This window comes from Schistocerca gregaria, chromosome 1 (assembly GCF_023897955.1).
Source record: "Schistocerca gregaria isolate iqSchGreg1 chromosome 1, iqSchGreg1.2, whole genome shotgun sequence".
Lineage (NCBI taxonomy): Eukaryota > Metazoa > Arthropoda > Insecta > Orthoptera > Acrididae > Schistocerca > Schistocerca gregaria.
In genome coordinates, this window is record NC_064920.1 from 996,363,603 (window position 1) to 996,379,284 (window position 15,682).

Consider the following 15,682-nt stretch of genomic DNA (forward strand, 5'->3'; position numbering starts at 1 on the left):
TTATTTAATTATATTTCTTTATACAATAAATCACTATTCCAAGATTAGTCAAAAGTGCAAGTGATAGCACTAAATGCCATCCACACCAATACTTGTGGAGGTTCCCTTCACACAAGCGACCTATTTTGTATTACAACTATTTGCAACTGAGCAGCTGCAATTTTGTATTTTGTTAAGACTACAAAAACATGCCCAATGCTAAGCATCAGGAAGCATTCATTATTTCCATCAGTAAAAGAAGGCAATTTACAGTCAACATCTACATAGAGCATCTCACCTTGAGGTTGCTGAAGGCATTAAACTTGGGACTTTTGAGGAATCCATCACCATTTCAAGAAGTCACTGTCTTTACAAGAACACCCCCCCCCCCCTCCCCAAACCAATGAAAACCCAATTAAATATAGAGAACATGCCTCAAACATCACATAAGATTCTAATTTGTTATGTACTGTAGCTTTTATCATATGAATATTCTGTACAATATAGTTAGTATCACACAATTTCCAATCAGGTGCTGATTTAATTCCATAAAATTCCCTTACAATGAAGTTTTGTTTTTTACTGGTAGACCAAGTTGCAGCTGCAAGTACTCCCCCCCCCCCCCTCCAGAGCTCCAATAAGAGCTGTTACACTTTGCGCATTTCATTTCAGCTTCCCAGAAGGAAAATAAATAGAACAGCTTAAACACACTCCTGATGGCAAGGACCAATGAAATTAAAAACTCAAATGTAAGAAAAAAGTTTATTTGAACAGTGAATATCAGATATGAATTAAAGCTGCATTCATTCCTAAAGAGCTTACATGACACACTTACTTCAAACACTAACTTACAGGACAAAATCACAATGCAATTCACAGGAATATTATAAATTAAAAACACACACAACTGTTCTCTCAATGCAGAATACAGCATTTGAGATTACGTCACATTTTCCTCTTGTATTTCATTAAATCACGCAAATTATTTTCAACCTGGGCAGATAACAAAGACGTAACTTCCTACATGAACACCGACATCACTACCTTTTCTAAAGAACATCAGTGCTGCTACCATAAATGCAAAAGTAAAGTCATGGCTGCTTGTTACTCTCCACACATCTTGACAGATCGGAGTGTTTTCGGAAATGCTCTTTTCCATTAGATTCTTTTTCAAAAACACAACACAAAATGTGTGGAGTTTCCAACAAGAGAAGGAGCTCTAGTGGGAAAGGTGCTTTCTTTGCCACACACTTTTGCAGTGAAGGAGTACCTTCAACTGTGATCTGCCAAGAGATGTGCTTTGTCTCCCCCACAAAATCTGTTTAAAAGCCTGCTTACACTTAGGCAATTCTACACATTTGTAACCACGTACAAGCAAAATAATTCTCACACTTTGAAAAACATAGTAGAACTGTACAGAACTTACACTGACATACTAACAAAAAGTAATAACACACAGGTGTACAAATGTATAGAAAAGCCAAAACAAGCAAAGGTTCAGAACACCTAAAAATGAGACTTCATCAGCTTCCTGCCTCAAACTGGCCAGTAAATTGCTTACATTTTACACCAAATAGTGAATTACTGTATACTGCACAACATTACACTGACAAATCATACAGTAAGACGTAAAACAATAACTGGAATTCATGACAATTTTTATCTAAATTTAAAATTCTTCATTTATCAAACAACCAATCTTTTTGGCTGTTCCCATGGGAAAATATCTCTGCCAAAGTGACCGTATGTGCTTGTTTGCTGATAAATAGGATTGCGGAGATTCAGTTCCCTGCAACAGAAAATTAACAAATTGTTTTAGTTAGTGTGTAGGAACTGTCAAACCATTTAACTTACTTCCACAGAAATCATCCCCCTCCCCCGTACCACATCACCACCACCACCATTATGTATGCATCAAAACAATGCTTATATTTTGTGCTGTATTTGTTACATCGGTAAGGAGAGGGAACCACCTAAGACACGAGAGAGAGAGAGAGAGAGAGAGAGAGAGAGAGAGAGAGAGAGAGAGAGAGAGAGAGAGAGAGAGAGAGAGAGAGAGACTTACTTCACAATTCTTCCTGGACGCAAGTCGAAGTTTTTCTTCACTATCTCCAAAAGTTCTCTCTGGGTTTTCTGAGAAGTGCCATAATCAAATACAGTTATAGACAGGGGCTCTGCTACACCAATGGCGTATGATACCTGAAACAAAACAATTTATTACCAAAGGGTACTCCAAACCTGTTGAATACCTACTGACTCACCCAAATCCTCAGAATACTTTGTCGTCATTCAACCGTCAAGAGTAGCAAATACAATGAACATCATTGGGACAGGATGAGTTTTAGTCTTTTGGCAGCAATAATTAAGAAAATTTAGTGGCAAAATAAACTATATAAAGAACTGAATTATTATCACCACCCTCCACCCCACTTACAGAATAAAACTGAACAGCATTTAAACTGTTACACTAGTGGGGGTGAGGGGACCAACTCACCTGAACAAGGCACCTCCTGCATAAACCAGATTTCACCAAAGACTTCGCTACCCATCGAGCAGCGTACGCAGCAGATCTGTCAACCTTTGTGAAGTCCTTCCCAGAAAATGCACCACCTCCATGTGCTCCCCATCCACCATACGTGTCCACAATAATCTTTCTACCTGTCAATCCGGCATCACTCTGCAATGTAAATCCCGTCCAATAAAATGCTGATTTTTACATTACAAAGATAATGTTTATCTAAATTATTTACAATAAACATATCATGGAACTACTGAAATATTAGCAGTCATTACCTGTGGACCTCCAACAACAAACAAGCCACATGGATTAATATGGAATGTCGTCCTTTCATCCAAGTATCTTGTAGGAATAACAACTTTTATAACTTTCTCCATAACTTCAGTACGGAGTTCCTCCAATGAAATTTTCTCAGAATGTTGTACAGAAACAACAACTGTGTGAACTCTCTGGGGTATGCAAGCTCCATGGGACATATAGTATTCACATGTTACCTAAATAAGAGAGATTAAACATTAAAGCAGACATGAAAGAATATGTACTATAAATATTTATATTTCTGGTAACAAAGTATTAACTAACTTGGGTTTTTGAGTCTGGCCTTGCCCACCAAAACTCTCCATTTCTCCTAAGCTCAGCAATTTTTTGATTAAGACTGTGAGCCAACACTACTGTCAATGGCATGCATTCTTCTGTTTCATCAGTTGCATAACCAAACATAAGACCCTGAAAGAAAATGCACAGTTAGTCCAACCAGTTGAAAATACATTACACCAAAGAAAATTAAATCACTCAGTTAAAAAGAATTGAGCTTAAGAACATTTATTTGTTATGTAAAGCATGATGCAAGAACAAACAATATTGTAAAATAAAGATCAAGTGAGCTAATGTAACACTAAATTAAACAAATGTATGTTTACAGAAATACCCTAATTTGTAGGTATCATGTTTGGCAGAAAGTAATCTAGAAGACTACTTCCAAGTGCTATACTTCACAGTTCCCAGCTCACAAGAGCTTATGCTGTCTACATTCTGAACTTTGTACGACCAATAATAGTCACTATTTTATAGGATACAGCTTTGTACTAAGAAAATTGTCAGTTTACAGCAGGCCAAGGCAAAACTCTTAACTCTACAGTTGTTCATGTCTCCATAGAAGCTATGTTAATTTGCTGCATTAACAACAATTTACAATGCAAATTAGTTTGTTTCATAAGAACACTGGAGACATTTTTAGTTCGTACTATATCTTTTTGCACAAAAGATCTGCAATGGTAAATGAGCCAGTCTGCCCTGTCTCCCATTACATCCCAACATTCAAACTGACTTACAACAATAATTTGAAGTGCGACAGATTACGTCAATATGTAGTTATTTTCATCTAAAAACAAAGTTGATATAACGTACCAAATGAAAGCATTAGTATGTTGATAGGCACACAAACACAAAATTCGAGTTTTTGCAACCTTCGAGTTTTTGCAACCTAAGGTTGCTTCATAAGGAAAGAGGGAAGGAGAGGGAAAGACGAAAGGATGTGGGTTTTAAGGGAGATGGTAAGGAGTCATTCCAATCCAGGGAGCAGAAAGACTTACCTTAGGGGGAGAAAAGGGTGTGTGTCAACATACCTACACTTTCATTTGGTAAGTTACATCAACTTTGTTTTTAGATATATTTTTCCCACGCGGAATGTTTCCCTCTATTATATTCATATCTGTAGTTATTTTCACATTTAGATAATTATCAATTGTAATGAAACCAAAACAAATAGCCCTCCCACACACTTTTTTTCCTTGCAAGCTTTCATTGTTAAACACCAATTCAACTCACCTAATAACCAACAAAGTGCTAATGCTGCAGTTCAATTGATCATGAAAATCTAAAACAATATCCAACCACTGGTATGTGGCAGGGAAATTAAAAGGCATTGCACAATAGAATATATTTACAACTAAACACATTTTATATCTTCCCGTGCACTAAGTGTACCCTACACATCTGTCAAGCTATGCTGCTCTTTAATCAATTATTTCAATTATCTGAATTTCTCCTGTTACCCATTTTGCTGCTACGCACGCACTCTCTGCATCCCGTGATGATGACAGCTTTTGATATGGCTGTACTGTTCACCAAATACTGGCGCCTGTGCCAAGAGACTTCCAACCAAGACAAAATGTTATAAAGATTTCCAAAAACTTTTTGCACGTCACACTCTGATACCTTCACTCAAGGAACCCAGTTTCTTCCCATTAGCCGTCATACTGTGCCGCATCAAATTGATGACATAGAACAAAATTTTTAGTTTGCAAAGGTAAAAACACATTTTGTGAACTTTGCACATGGTAGATTTTAGTTTTCACACTGCAGTGAAAGAAATGTACATAAAATATCAATATTTTGTTTAAAATTGGGAGCAGAATGTTCTCTCATTTCATTCTCAAATTATTGGGTTTTAAATCCTAAGTAGGAATCTGTATGATGCAGCCATTCAGATCCTTGAACACGAAGAATCATGTTGTCATAAATGTCTTATCTTGTGAACTGAAGACATCCAAAAAAGATCTTTCACAAATTGTATCACGGAATGACGTGTATGAAAGTAGCTCGTCCATAGCAGCGAGAGGTTGGTGGCTCAGGACGCACACAGACAGCCATAGTAAACTAGGAATACCTAAGCAGTGCACAAGTACACTTCCACAGCACCTGTGGAACGGCATACCAGGACGTGTGTACTAGTCCACAGCAGTGGAAGGGTTATAAGGATACCCTTCTGAAGCATATGCATAAATTTTGCAAAATAATTTTGAACGGACCCTGTTAACTGCCATGCAGATATTAAAGAAGCACATTCAGTTAATGCCCTTTCATATCACAACATAAAAGTATAAAACTTAATTTTTGTGACATTCACATGAAAGTAAGAAAGAAAATACACTATTGCTTTGTACTATTCTAATACTAGCCAAATTTAATGAAATCACCTGATCACCAGCACCAACATCATCATCATTACGGTTCAGGTGCACACCAGCAGCAATGTTTGGAGATTGCTGATCCAGAGACAACAGCACGCTGCAGATCTTGTAATCAAACCCTACAAACCAGACAAGGACAACTTGCAACTTAACACAACACAAACATACCATAGCTCAATGCAACCCTGTTAAATTACTCTGAATCTGGAAGCACTGCAAAAAACAAATACCTAATCAAGCACACAAATTTATCAAAATCTCAACATCTGGCTATACTTTAAAACTTGGCAACCCAATGCAACAAGCATTATAAGCATTTTGTAATGGTTAAAGCAGAGCACACTGAGATCCAGCAACAAAAAGTCTTAATTCACAGTTCAGCAAGACAGCTGGAATGTCTCAGAACAGTATGTGTTACAAGTGGTTTTTTCCTCTTCAAAGTATAGGCAGTAAAATTAAAGTACACTATCTGCACAAACGATTATCAGCAAAAAGAAAAATTATTACACAGTTGAAAAGCAGTTAAGCACAAACTATTTTGTGGGGCATTTGTGTGTGTACTGTGGGTTTCACGACATTCCTTATTGCTCACTGAAAATGACTGACTAAATCTACAACTTTCAATGCATGGAATTTTAAACGAATACGGCAGCAAAACAATATGATTTTCTGGTATAAATATACTACAAGAAACAGTATCACACAAAAGTTACTGGTGTAATAAAAATATTTTTAGACAGTATTTAAGGACATATTAAAGCTAATATTACATGAAATTTTAGAACACAACAGGGTGCTATACACTGTGTGGAACTTTATCAGTGTGTACAATTGGGCTTTTTTTAAAAATTTTGTGTTTCTTCACACACATGCCTTAGTTTTTCTTTTTAAAGGATTTTTACTCTCAACTTTTATGCAATTGAAGGCAAGTAACCCGCACCACAGTGGGCAAGAAGTTTTATCACGTCACTAATATCCCATCTCGCACGTATTCCCTTATCTCCATAAGTAAAAATTCCATTATTGGAGTGACGATCTGTTTATTATTGCTTATGCATGTGCGTTTGACTGTTCTAATACCAGAGAATTAAATTTTCACTGCAGTTGAGTGTGTGCTCATGAACTTCCTGGCAGATTAAAACATGAGCCAGACAGACCTGAACTCAGGACCTTAACCTTTCGCACTTAACCAACCACCATTCTCGTGACTTGTCCTCACACCTTTACTTCCATTACTACCTCATGAACCTACTTAACTTCACAGAAGCTCAGCTGCAAAACTTGCGGAGCTAGCACCCCAAGAAGAACAGACATTGTAGAGACATGGCTCAGCCAAGGGATGCTTCGAGAATAGAATTTTCACTCTGCAGCAGAATGATGCTTCTTTCAGTCAAGGATGAAGACATGTTTTAAGTTAAGCAGAGGTTGATATTTCTTAAATACAACTGCTTTTTCTTGGGACTCACCTCAAGATTTTTTGTAGCCCCTGTTTAGCACTAAAGTAGAAAGTGTCTGACTCCTAAGAAAAGAGAACCCTATTTAAACAAACTCATCACACCACTACAACGAAATTTTCATTCTGGAATTTCGTAAGTCAAGCATGCACATAAGCAGTAACAAACACAATGTGACATGACGCAACTTCTTGTTCACTGCAGCATAGGTCCTCATCCTCAATTCCATCAAAATTGTTCTTAAAATTCTTCTTAATGGAGAAAAGCTAAAGGGAGCGCATGAACAAAAAATTTAAAAAATGGGAACTGCACTTATATACGAAATTTTTTAACCCCAGTGCATCAATGAATAAAATACTCTAATATTGATTTTTCCTTGCTTCAATTTAGAACATACACATTCCTGGGGCAAAGGTATCACTTCCAAATTCAAACCAAACATTGGTTTTCTGGCTGAACGACAGTCTGACAATGTTTGAAGTTACTTTGTAGAACACCTGTATGAGACTGCACAGGACAATTTTCAAAGGGGTAACTAATCTTACTGGATTTGCCAGAAACAGTGCAAAGAAAATTTTTGCATAAACATTAGTGACATGGTTTTGTACCAACCTCTGTATTCTTAATTTATTCTAAAAATAAAAAGCCTATAAATGCACCTCTGACTAGACAGTGCTATTTCTACAACATAACTACATTTAATAAGACCAAGGACAGTTTCAGCTTTAACAAAATTGACAGAAAAAAAGCCTCTCACAGTAATCGCTGATCTAGCAGCTATTAAACATGTGTTTTACTACAGTAAATTAGCCAAGACAATTCTGTTTACAAATTCCAGCATTTGGGAATGTAGGATATATTGCAGGAAGAGTTCAGAAAAGGTGGTGTTGGTGGGAAGAATCCATACGAAGCAGTCAATAAATGAAAGACGTCATGTTGAGCAGTGTGCTCAGCAACAGGGTGGTCCACTTGTTTCTTGGCCACTGTCAGTGGGTATTCATGTATACAGGCAGCTTGTTTGTCATGCCAACATTGAATGCAGCACAGTGGTTGCAGCTTAGCTTGTAAATTACATTACTGGTTTCACAGGTAGCCCTTCCTTTGATGGGATAAGTGATGTTTGTATCTGTACTAGATAAAGTGGTGGTGGGAGGATGTATGGGACAGGTCTTGCATCTAGGTCTCTTACAGAGGTATGAGCCATGAGGTAAGAGAGAGGGAGAAAGGATTGTGTAGGGATGGACACGTATACTGTGTAGGTTCAGTGGACAATAGAACACCACTGGGAAACATTTCTCAATTCGGGGCACATTGAGAGGCAGTCGAAACCCTGGCACACAGGGGAATTCTCCTCTGTGGGCAGACAGTGAAACTTTAGGAGGTTGTGAGGGACTGGAGATATAAGGCACAGGAGATCTGTGTTTGTAGAAGGTTGAGAGGATAATTAAGATCAGCTAACACCTCAGTGACACACTTGGTATATTTCAAGAAGGAACACTCATTACTGCAGATGCGACAACCACGGGTGGCTAGGCTGTATGGAAGGGACTTCTCAGTATGGAAACTGGTGGCCGCTTTCAAAGTGAAGGGGTACTGCATGGGGTTAGTAGGTTTGATGTGGACAGAGGTACTGATGCAGCCATCTTTGAGGTGAAGGTCAACATCTACGAAGATGGTTTGTTGGGTTGAGTACGACCAAATGAAGCAAATGGGGTAGCTGTTGAGCTTCAGTAGGAATGATCATAAGGTGTCCTTACCCTCCATCCTCTAGATGGCCCATGAATAGGTTAGCATCAGATGGTGCCATGCAGGTGCTCATAACTGTACCCTCGATTTGTCTGTAGGTATTGACTTCGAAAAGGGGATGGGATATAGTCATGGCGACTAGGAAGGAGGTTTGTTTGAATCTGTCCAGCATTGAGAAAGGCAGTGTTCAACAGTAGTAAGGCCACAGGTGTTAGGGATGTCAGGTGTAAAGAAAGGTGGCATCAATTGTGGCAAGCAGGGCACCATGTGGTACAGGGACAGGAACTGTGGGGTTGGTGGAGGAACTGATTGATATCTTTTATATAGAAGTGTATGTTCCTGGTAATAGACTGAAGGTGCTTGTTTAGAAGAGCAGAGATTCTCTCAGTGGGGCACAAACAACTGGGATGGACTGAAGGATTTGAGGAGTGACCTGAGGTACTGCTAGATTTCTGGAATAGAATGATTGTGGCAAGGTTTGTAGATAGATGTACCTGACAACTGCTAGTCCTCCTACCAGGTAATTGCTGCAGTGCAAAACAACAGTTGTAGAGACATTGTCCACAGGTTAAGACTGTTAGGCCAGGATCAGTTTTTAGATTATTTAGATGGTGGACTGCAATTTTCTGTGTGGATGTAAGGTTAGTTTCCACACTGAGGGATTTGGGGAATGATGGTGACTACCGTTGAAGGTTACGAAATTCTGGAAAATTAATCGGTGGCAAAGGTGTTTTCATTGTAGGGACTGGGAGAAGGAGAGATCCATAACAAGTCCTGCACAAGTGAGTTTGTGAGTGGGGCAAAAGGTGAGGTCTTTGGAAAAGTCTTACTTCTGTGGTGCTAGAGCTTTCAGAGGAAAGGTTCAGGGCTGCATTTCAGGTCCTCAGTACCACCCAGTGTTTCATGCCTTGAAATGAGAGGTCCTGCCAACTATCCTTCCCACAGTGGTATTCCACCATTCACTGAACCTACACAGTATACTCGTCCATCCCTATACAACTCTTGCTCCCAACCCCTACCTCACAGCTCATATCCCTCTAACAGAACTAGATGCAAGACCTGTCCCATACATACTACCACCACCACCACCTTGTTGCTGAGCAAGCTGCCAAATAAAACATCCTTCATTTCAATGACTACTTCAAAGCCTTTACCAAATGGATCCTTCCCACTAACACCAGCTCTTCTGAATTGCACAGGTGCAAACTCTCCCTGTAATATGTCTTAATTTCCATAACCCTCCTGGCCTCAAACTCCTCATCCCACCCCTTCCCTGTTCCCATTCCAGCATACAGTTCTCCATTCATCAATTCACCCTTTCTTTACTTCTCTCGTTTTCCACAACCCTCCCAACTTCTCCCCTTCCCTCCGTCTAGCTCACAACTAATCCTAGCTGCCCTATAATTTCTCCACCTCATCTTTGTATGCTCCCCAGCAGTATTTCACTATACCCCACCCTGTTACTCATCACCCTCCCCACCCCAGCACCCCCCTTACCACCACCCAGTTGCAACACTGCTGCTTTCACTTGCAGTGTGGCTTGCAAGCTCTACCAACAAAGGCCTTATTGGCCGAAATCTTAAATTGCTGGTCTTCTTGTGCCTATCAGACTCAACGTCTGTGTTATATGGTGAGTATTTTGTAATATTGTTACATTCCATTATCGATTTTCTTTTGATTACAAGCAATATACATGGACTCATCATCATGTAACCACTTCCCAACTGAAGTGACCTACATATCTAAAGCCTGACAAACCAAGACGTGCATGAAGATAGGTCCTGGAAGGTACCCAGTGCCATACAGCTGCACTAGGTGTCTTTGTTGAGGATCCATGGCATAAACAAGCTAGGTGGACCTACAGATTCTTGACTGTGTTTAAATAAAGCCTTTACAGTGGCCAGGGGAGTGCAGTGAACTCATCCTGATACTCTTCAAACTCCCACCACACACACACACACACACACACACACACACACACACACACACACACACACACACACACAGGATATGGTGGCCGATGCACAGTGGCCAACTTTCGTACACAGTGTGTGCCAGCCACATTCTGGCTAGTTGGCAATAATATAAGCGATGCACATGTTCTGCAATCTTTCTCAAACTATTTTACAGGAAATATGTTAAAAATATTTCACATCTGCCTTATTTATTGCCTATCAGGTTCAGGATGCTGTGCCTATCATTTAATTAAAGGTCATAGTTGATCTGTATGTACATGGAAGTAAAGTGCTGACCGACATAAGAAAAAGTTTGCAACAAGAAATAGGGGTCATTAAAATTATGCAAGGTGCATGTTACATAATGTGTTGCTGCACATGAAACATAGCTAACATACTGAATTTTTCTGTATGCTTGGAAAGTGGTCCGTCACCAGTCGAGATAATTGATCTGATATAGCACACTATTTACTGTTTTTCTCAGAGTGAAATATCCACAACATATTTCATGAACGGTTTGAGATGCTGAAAAGATTGTGGCAAATGATAGCCTGCAACAGGACAATATTTTACGATACAATTATTATGCAAAACTTAATTACCTACTATATTATTTCACTAACAACACACATTTTGAAAGAAATTGATTTATAAGAGGAACTGGTTGCTAGTAAAATGGGAAATGCTGTCAAGTTTTGGAAAAATATAAGTGAAGATATTACACTTTCATTCTGTACTGAGGATGTGTTTTTTCATAAGCTAGCAACCTTACTTTTCCTCACAGCTCCTAACTCAAACCACTCTTCCAAAATTCTCTGTGTGTGTACAACACAAATGAATATTTTCAGCTGAATTCTGTTTAAGTACTAGTCACATTAGAGGTGAGAGATCTTGTTGAATGGTGTAGAGGCTCCACTTACAAAATATGTGAGCATAGGCTTCAGTTTACTACAGTAGTTCTCCAGCACTCAGCCATTTCCCCTACAGCACCTGACCATAACACCCACCACTACTGCTCTCCCCACATGAGCACTGTCCACTGCACACCGACTGGGCACATTATTGTAAGAGGACTCCACGTTGTGATCTATGTGACATTGTATTATCTTGTTGGCAGAAGCCATCATACAAAGTTTCAAGGAAACTTGTATTTAGGGCTGGGCATGGTCCCCAAGGATAAATGCATACATTTGTTGATCCACTTTGCCTACAGGAATGACCCCTGGCCTGGACCCTTCTGACAAATTTTGCATAGCGTTTCATGCCATAAAAAACCATCTGTCCAATGGAGCATGAAACACTATCCATTTGAAAAGGCCACATGTTGACACTCACTGACGATGAGACACTTGATAGCTTCTTGGTTCAGTTGTGCGGTCAGTTGATCAATACTCTGAAACCTACCATCCTGCACACATCTGCAGCCAACTTTCACCCATCATCTAAGACCCATGGCACACCAGTTGTTTGGCACTTTCTGACAGCACCATTTTGCCATGCACAGTTTACTTTAATCAAGGCAACATGCAAATTGTTCACGAATGTAGCCGTTTCAGAAATGCTTCCACTCTTGGTCCGAAAGCCATTATGGCCTTCTGGACACCAGACATATCACTTCATTACCAAATTCCAACAAACAATGACTGCACTGCTTCCTGCAACCCCCCTCCCCAACACACCTCCACAGCTAGTGCTGCAACCTGCTGCTTGGGTGGCTACTGCAAGTAACGTATAACAAGGTGGTCACATTAATAAGACTGAACCGTGTATTTACCTTCAAGAAGTTTAATCAAACAGTGCCAAGTAAGAATAATAAAATCCACTAGGCCACTGCATAAACTCGATTTCAACTTTTTATCGGAGAAAGAAATGAAAAATCAGGGATACTGGCTAGGGTGTGGAATTTCCTGGCCGACCAACAATTCTGTGGCGAAATACATATGTCCCACACAACTGCACTCTGATTACATTGCTGCCCTGGAGTGATTTGTTTACATTTGGTTCACTGTGTTCAAGTTAAATGAGTTCCCAATTGGTTTTTGTGTAAAACAAAAACTAGTGTGTCTTGGTTGTTTTAAAGGAAAAGATAACAGAAATCTGTGAGTAAAGTGGCCATTGCAAGGAAGGAAATTCATCCACATTCTGTTATTTAAGTAGCTGGGAACCAAAGATTTCATAGTTATTTAAGAACAAGTGAAACATGCACTTCAGAACTGCTTGTCATCACAAAACTATTAAAAAAGTCATGAAGCAGTAAGCTGCAAGGAGAAGCTGTTAGCTACATTACAATTTCTAGCCACTGGCAGAAGTGTAGAGGACCTTTCGATTCAGTGCTGTTATATTCTCACAATTGTTAACAAAATATCTCTGAAACCTGCTATACAATTTATACTGAGGAAAGAAACCACAGCAAAGCAAATTAAATAAAAAGACCTTCATGTAAACATTACTAATTCATGTATCTTTAAAAAAAGATGTAAGTTTAAGAAACTTAGTCAAATTTGAATAAGACTACACACAAAAGTGTGCACATCATCTACAATTTAGCAATTGTTAGAACAACCTTTCGCAGCTTTGTTCTTCATAGCAGAAGGGTTCAATATAGGCTGGACTAACATGTCACAATGAAGCAAGTATATTTTAGAATCAACATCCACTGAATGTTACTTCGGTTTTTAAATATCAACAGAAGCTCTATAGACTGTATGTGTGACAAAACCATTATGGATTCATTGAAATAATGAAAGTGCTCCACTTTTTTGCAACTGTATTCCACAAGGTGTCCCACAAACAACTGCAATCTTTAAATTTCTTCAGAAACAGTGACTAAAGAAAACTTGCTAGGAAGTTGGCACATCAGCATTACACATGCCACTATTTGTTGGATGGGGTGGTTCAGCCGTCAGGTCAGCATCCTGGCTATGAAAGTTTGCTTGGTCAGTCAAATATGTCTAAGTGTCCTATTTGCCAGTCAGTGCATGTATAGTGGCCTTCAACTTTGTTAGGCAAAAACAAAACCGATACATTTTGATCAAGAAATAAAACCTTAAAACCTTTATCAAACTGCACAAGGATATGAAAACAATATGTACAACAATGAAGAACGTAAACTGTATGTAACCACAACAACATTTTACAGTAAAAAGAGGCATTGCAGTTGTGAAAGACACTGACCTCATATTTGAGAGGTTGGAGTTTGCCGTGTCCTGGGATCATGATTCAGATTTTCCATTTCCAGCAAATATGTGATGGTACCTACTTTGATGCCATCGCCCACCTGTCCTATCCTCATAAAAGCAGTCTTCCTATTTTGTGTGGAGGTTCATTTTAGAACTATTTATTTTCACTGTGCTGAATGACAAGTCCTAAACCATTGACTGCTGGATGAATTACCAAAAAGAAAAAAAAGCTAGAGAATGTTCCAGATTTGGTAATAAATGGAGAGATGTGGCACCTAATGCATGTCCAACAACAAGAAGGAGCTAATCCAAGTTTTCATAAATATTAACACACAAAAAGATATTTTCGTCACAAACATTGTTTTAGGCATTGTTAAGCCAAATCTTTATGTGGAATACTACGCAAATCTATTTTCATGACAACTTGAGGTCTATTTCATCTATTACTGCACTGCCTTAAGAATTTACATACCAATAAAATAAAGTTTAATTTAAGAACAGGAACTCAGTAAACCATAATGAGCAAGTTCCAAAATTGTTAGTATGCCACAATGTTAAAAATCTTACCACATTCAGTAAGCTCAGAAAATCTGAACACATGCACTCCAAATTAAAGCAAAAATCAGTCAAAAGATTGGTTTTAATTTATCATGCATATTGTCTATGCAGGTGGTATGTTGCAATACACAAAGAGTAAAATATAGAATACTGGTGCCAGACGTCAACCTTCCAGGAGCCAAGTATCTGCCAATGGGTTATTAAACCAATACAAGCAATTTCCACAAGTATAAACAAGCACTGTAATCACATAAACTTAAAAATACTTTCAGTAGTTACCTTAGTTTATAAAAACATACAGAGAAATGCCACAGCCACCCAATGAATCATACTCATTCATTATGAAGAAATATTTCATGAATGACAAAACATGACAGAAAATAATAGTTTATGGCCTATCTTCTGACTGGTTTGGTGCAGTTTGCCGTAACTAAAGCCAATGCCAAAAAATGCATATTCTTAGACTCATGCATCAAGTATTGTAATAGCTTGCTGAATTAATTCAAGATTAAGTCAAATTAAATTTAGCTGGCAGTCAGCATATTCAAACATTCTGTCATGGGAAGCAGTGAATTTAGAGCAATTATAATAAGAACTCACATACAAACAGTAAATAATAAATTGAAGTTAAAGCAAACAAAGCAACGTTTAGCATGGAAATTGCAGCTGCCTCCCAGGATCACTCATCAAGTGTCTTAGGAAGGCACTAAATCCAGAACTGTGGGAGAAGAGGGTTGAGCAAATTAGATGTGCACAATTTGACTTTTTTAAGCTGGCAGAAACAAATGTGGGTCAAATACAGTTTTCAATCAATGTCTATGCCTCCCATGACATCAAAATGTATGTTTCACTGGGTGTTCAAGCTATTTTATAAATGCATAGCTAAGATAATGAAAGAAACAGCAATCTTTTACATTAAATCTTACACTACTTACAATAAGTAATTATACTGAAATGTACTATTATAACAGTAAAACCATACCCATAAGGGTGTCAGTACAGCAGAGCTGCAGTCACCTGCTCATGGAAGCAAGGTGTCATTTACAGCATAACTGCAACCACCTTTTTCTGGAAACATGGTACCATCACAAAACAACACTGCAACCTGTTTCTGAAAACATGGTGTCATTTACAGCAGAGCTGCGACCACCTGTTCCTGGAACGAGTATTTTACAGCAGAGCTGAAACCATCTATCTGAAAGCGTGGTGTCATTTACAGCAGAGCTGCTACCACCTATTTCCAAGAATGTTGTCACAGCAGCGCTGCACTCACCTGCATTAGAATAGTGATTTGTGTTTGCTCACCATAAATTGGTTGTAA

The 15,682-nt window shown here is 38.7% G+C and overlaps 1 protein-coding gene across 8 annotated transcripts in view; it reads right to left on the bottom strand.

Moving 5' to 3' along the window:
• Positions 1 to 727: 727 nt before the first annotated feature.
• Positions 728 to 15,682, bottom strand: part of LOC126278447 (S-adenosylmethionine synthase) — a 31,695-nt gene continuing 16,740 nt past the window's right edge. For 6 of the 8 annotated variants that reach the window (XM_049978568.1, XM_049978620.1, XM_049978612.1 and 3 more), the window contains 6 exons: positions 5,476 to 5,588; positions 3,080 to 3,223; positions 2,773 to 2,991; positions 2,474 to 2,656; positions 2,045 to 2,178; positions 728 to 1,768 (listed from right to left, as the gene is read on the bottom strand). In XM_049978568.1, coding sequence (XP_049834525.1) covers positions 1,666 to 1,768; positions 2,045 to 2,178; positions 2,474 to 2,656; positions 2,773 to 2,991; positions 3,080 to 3,223; positions 5,476 to 5,588 — 896 coding nt within the window. In that variant the 3' untranslated portion in view covers positions 728 to 1,665. The remainder of the gene's footprint in view (positions 1,769 to 2,044; positions 2,179 to 2,473; positions 2,657 to 2,772; positions 2,992 to 3,079; positions 3,224 to 5,475; positions 5,589 to 15,682) is intronic. The other 2 variants (XM_049978577.1, XM_049978627.1) reach the window with 1 other exon arrangement.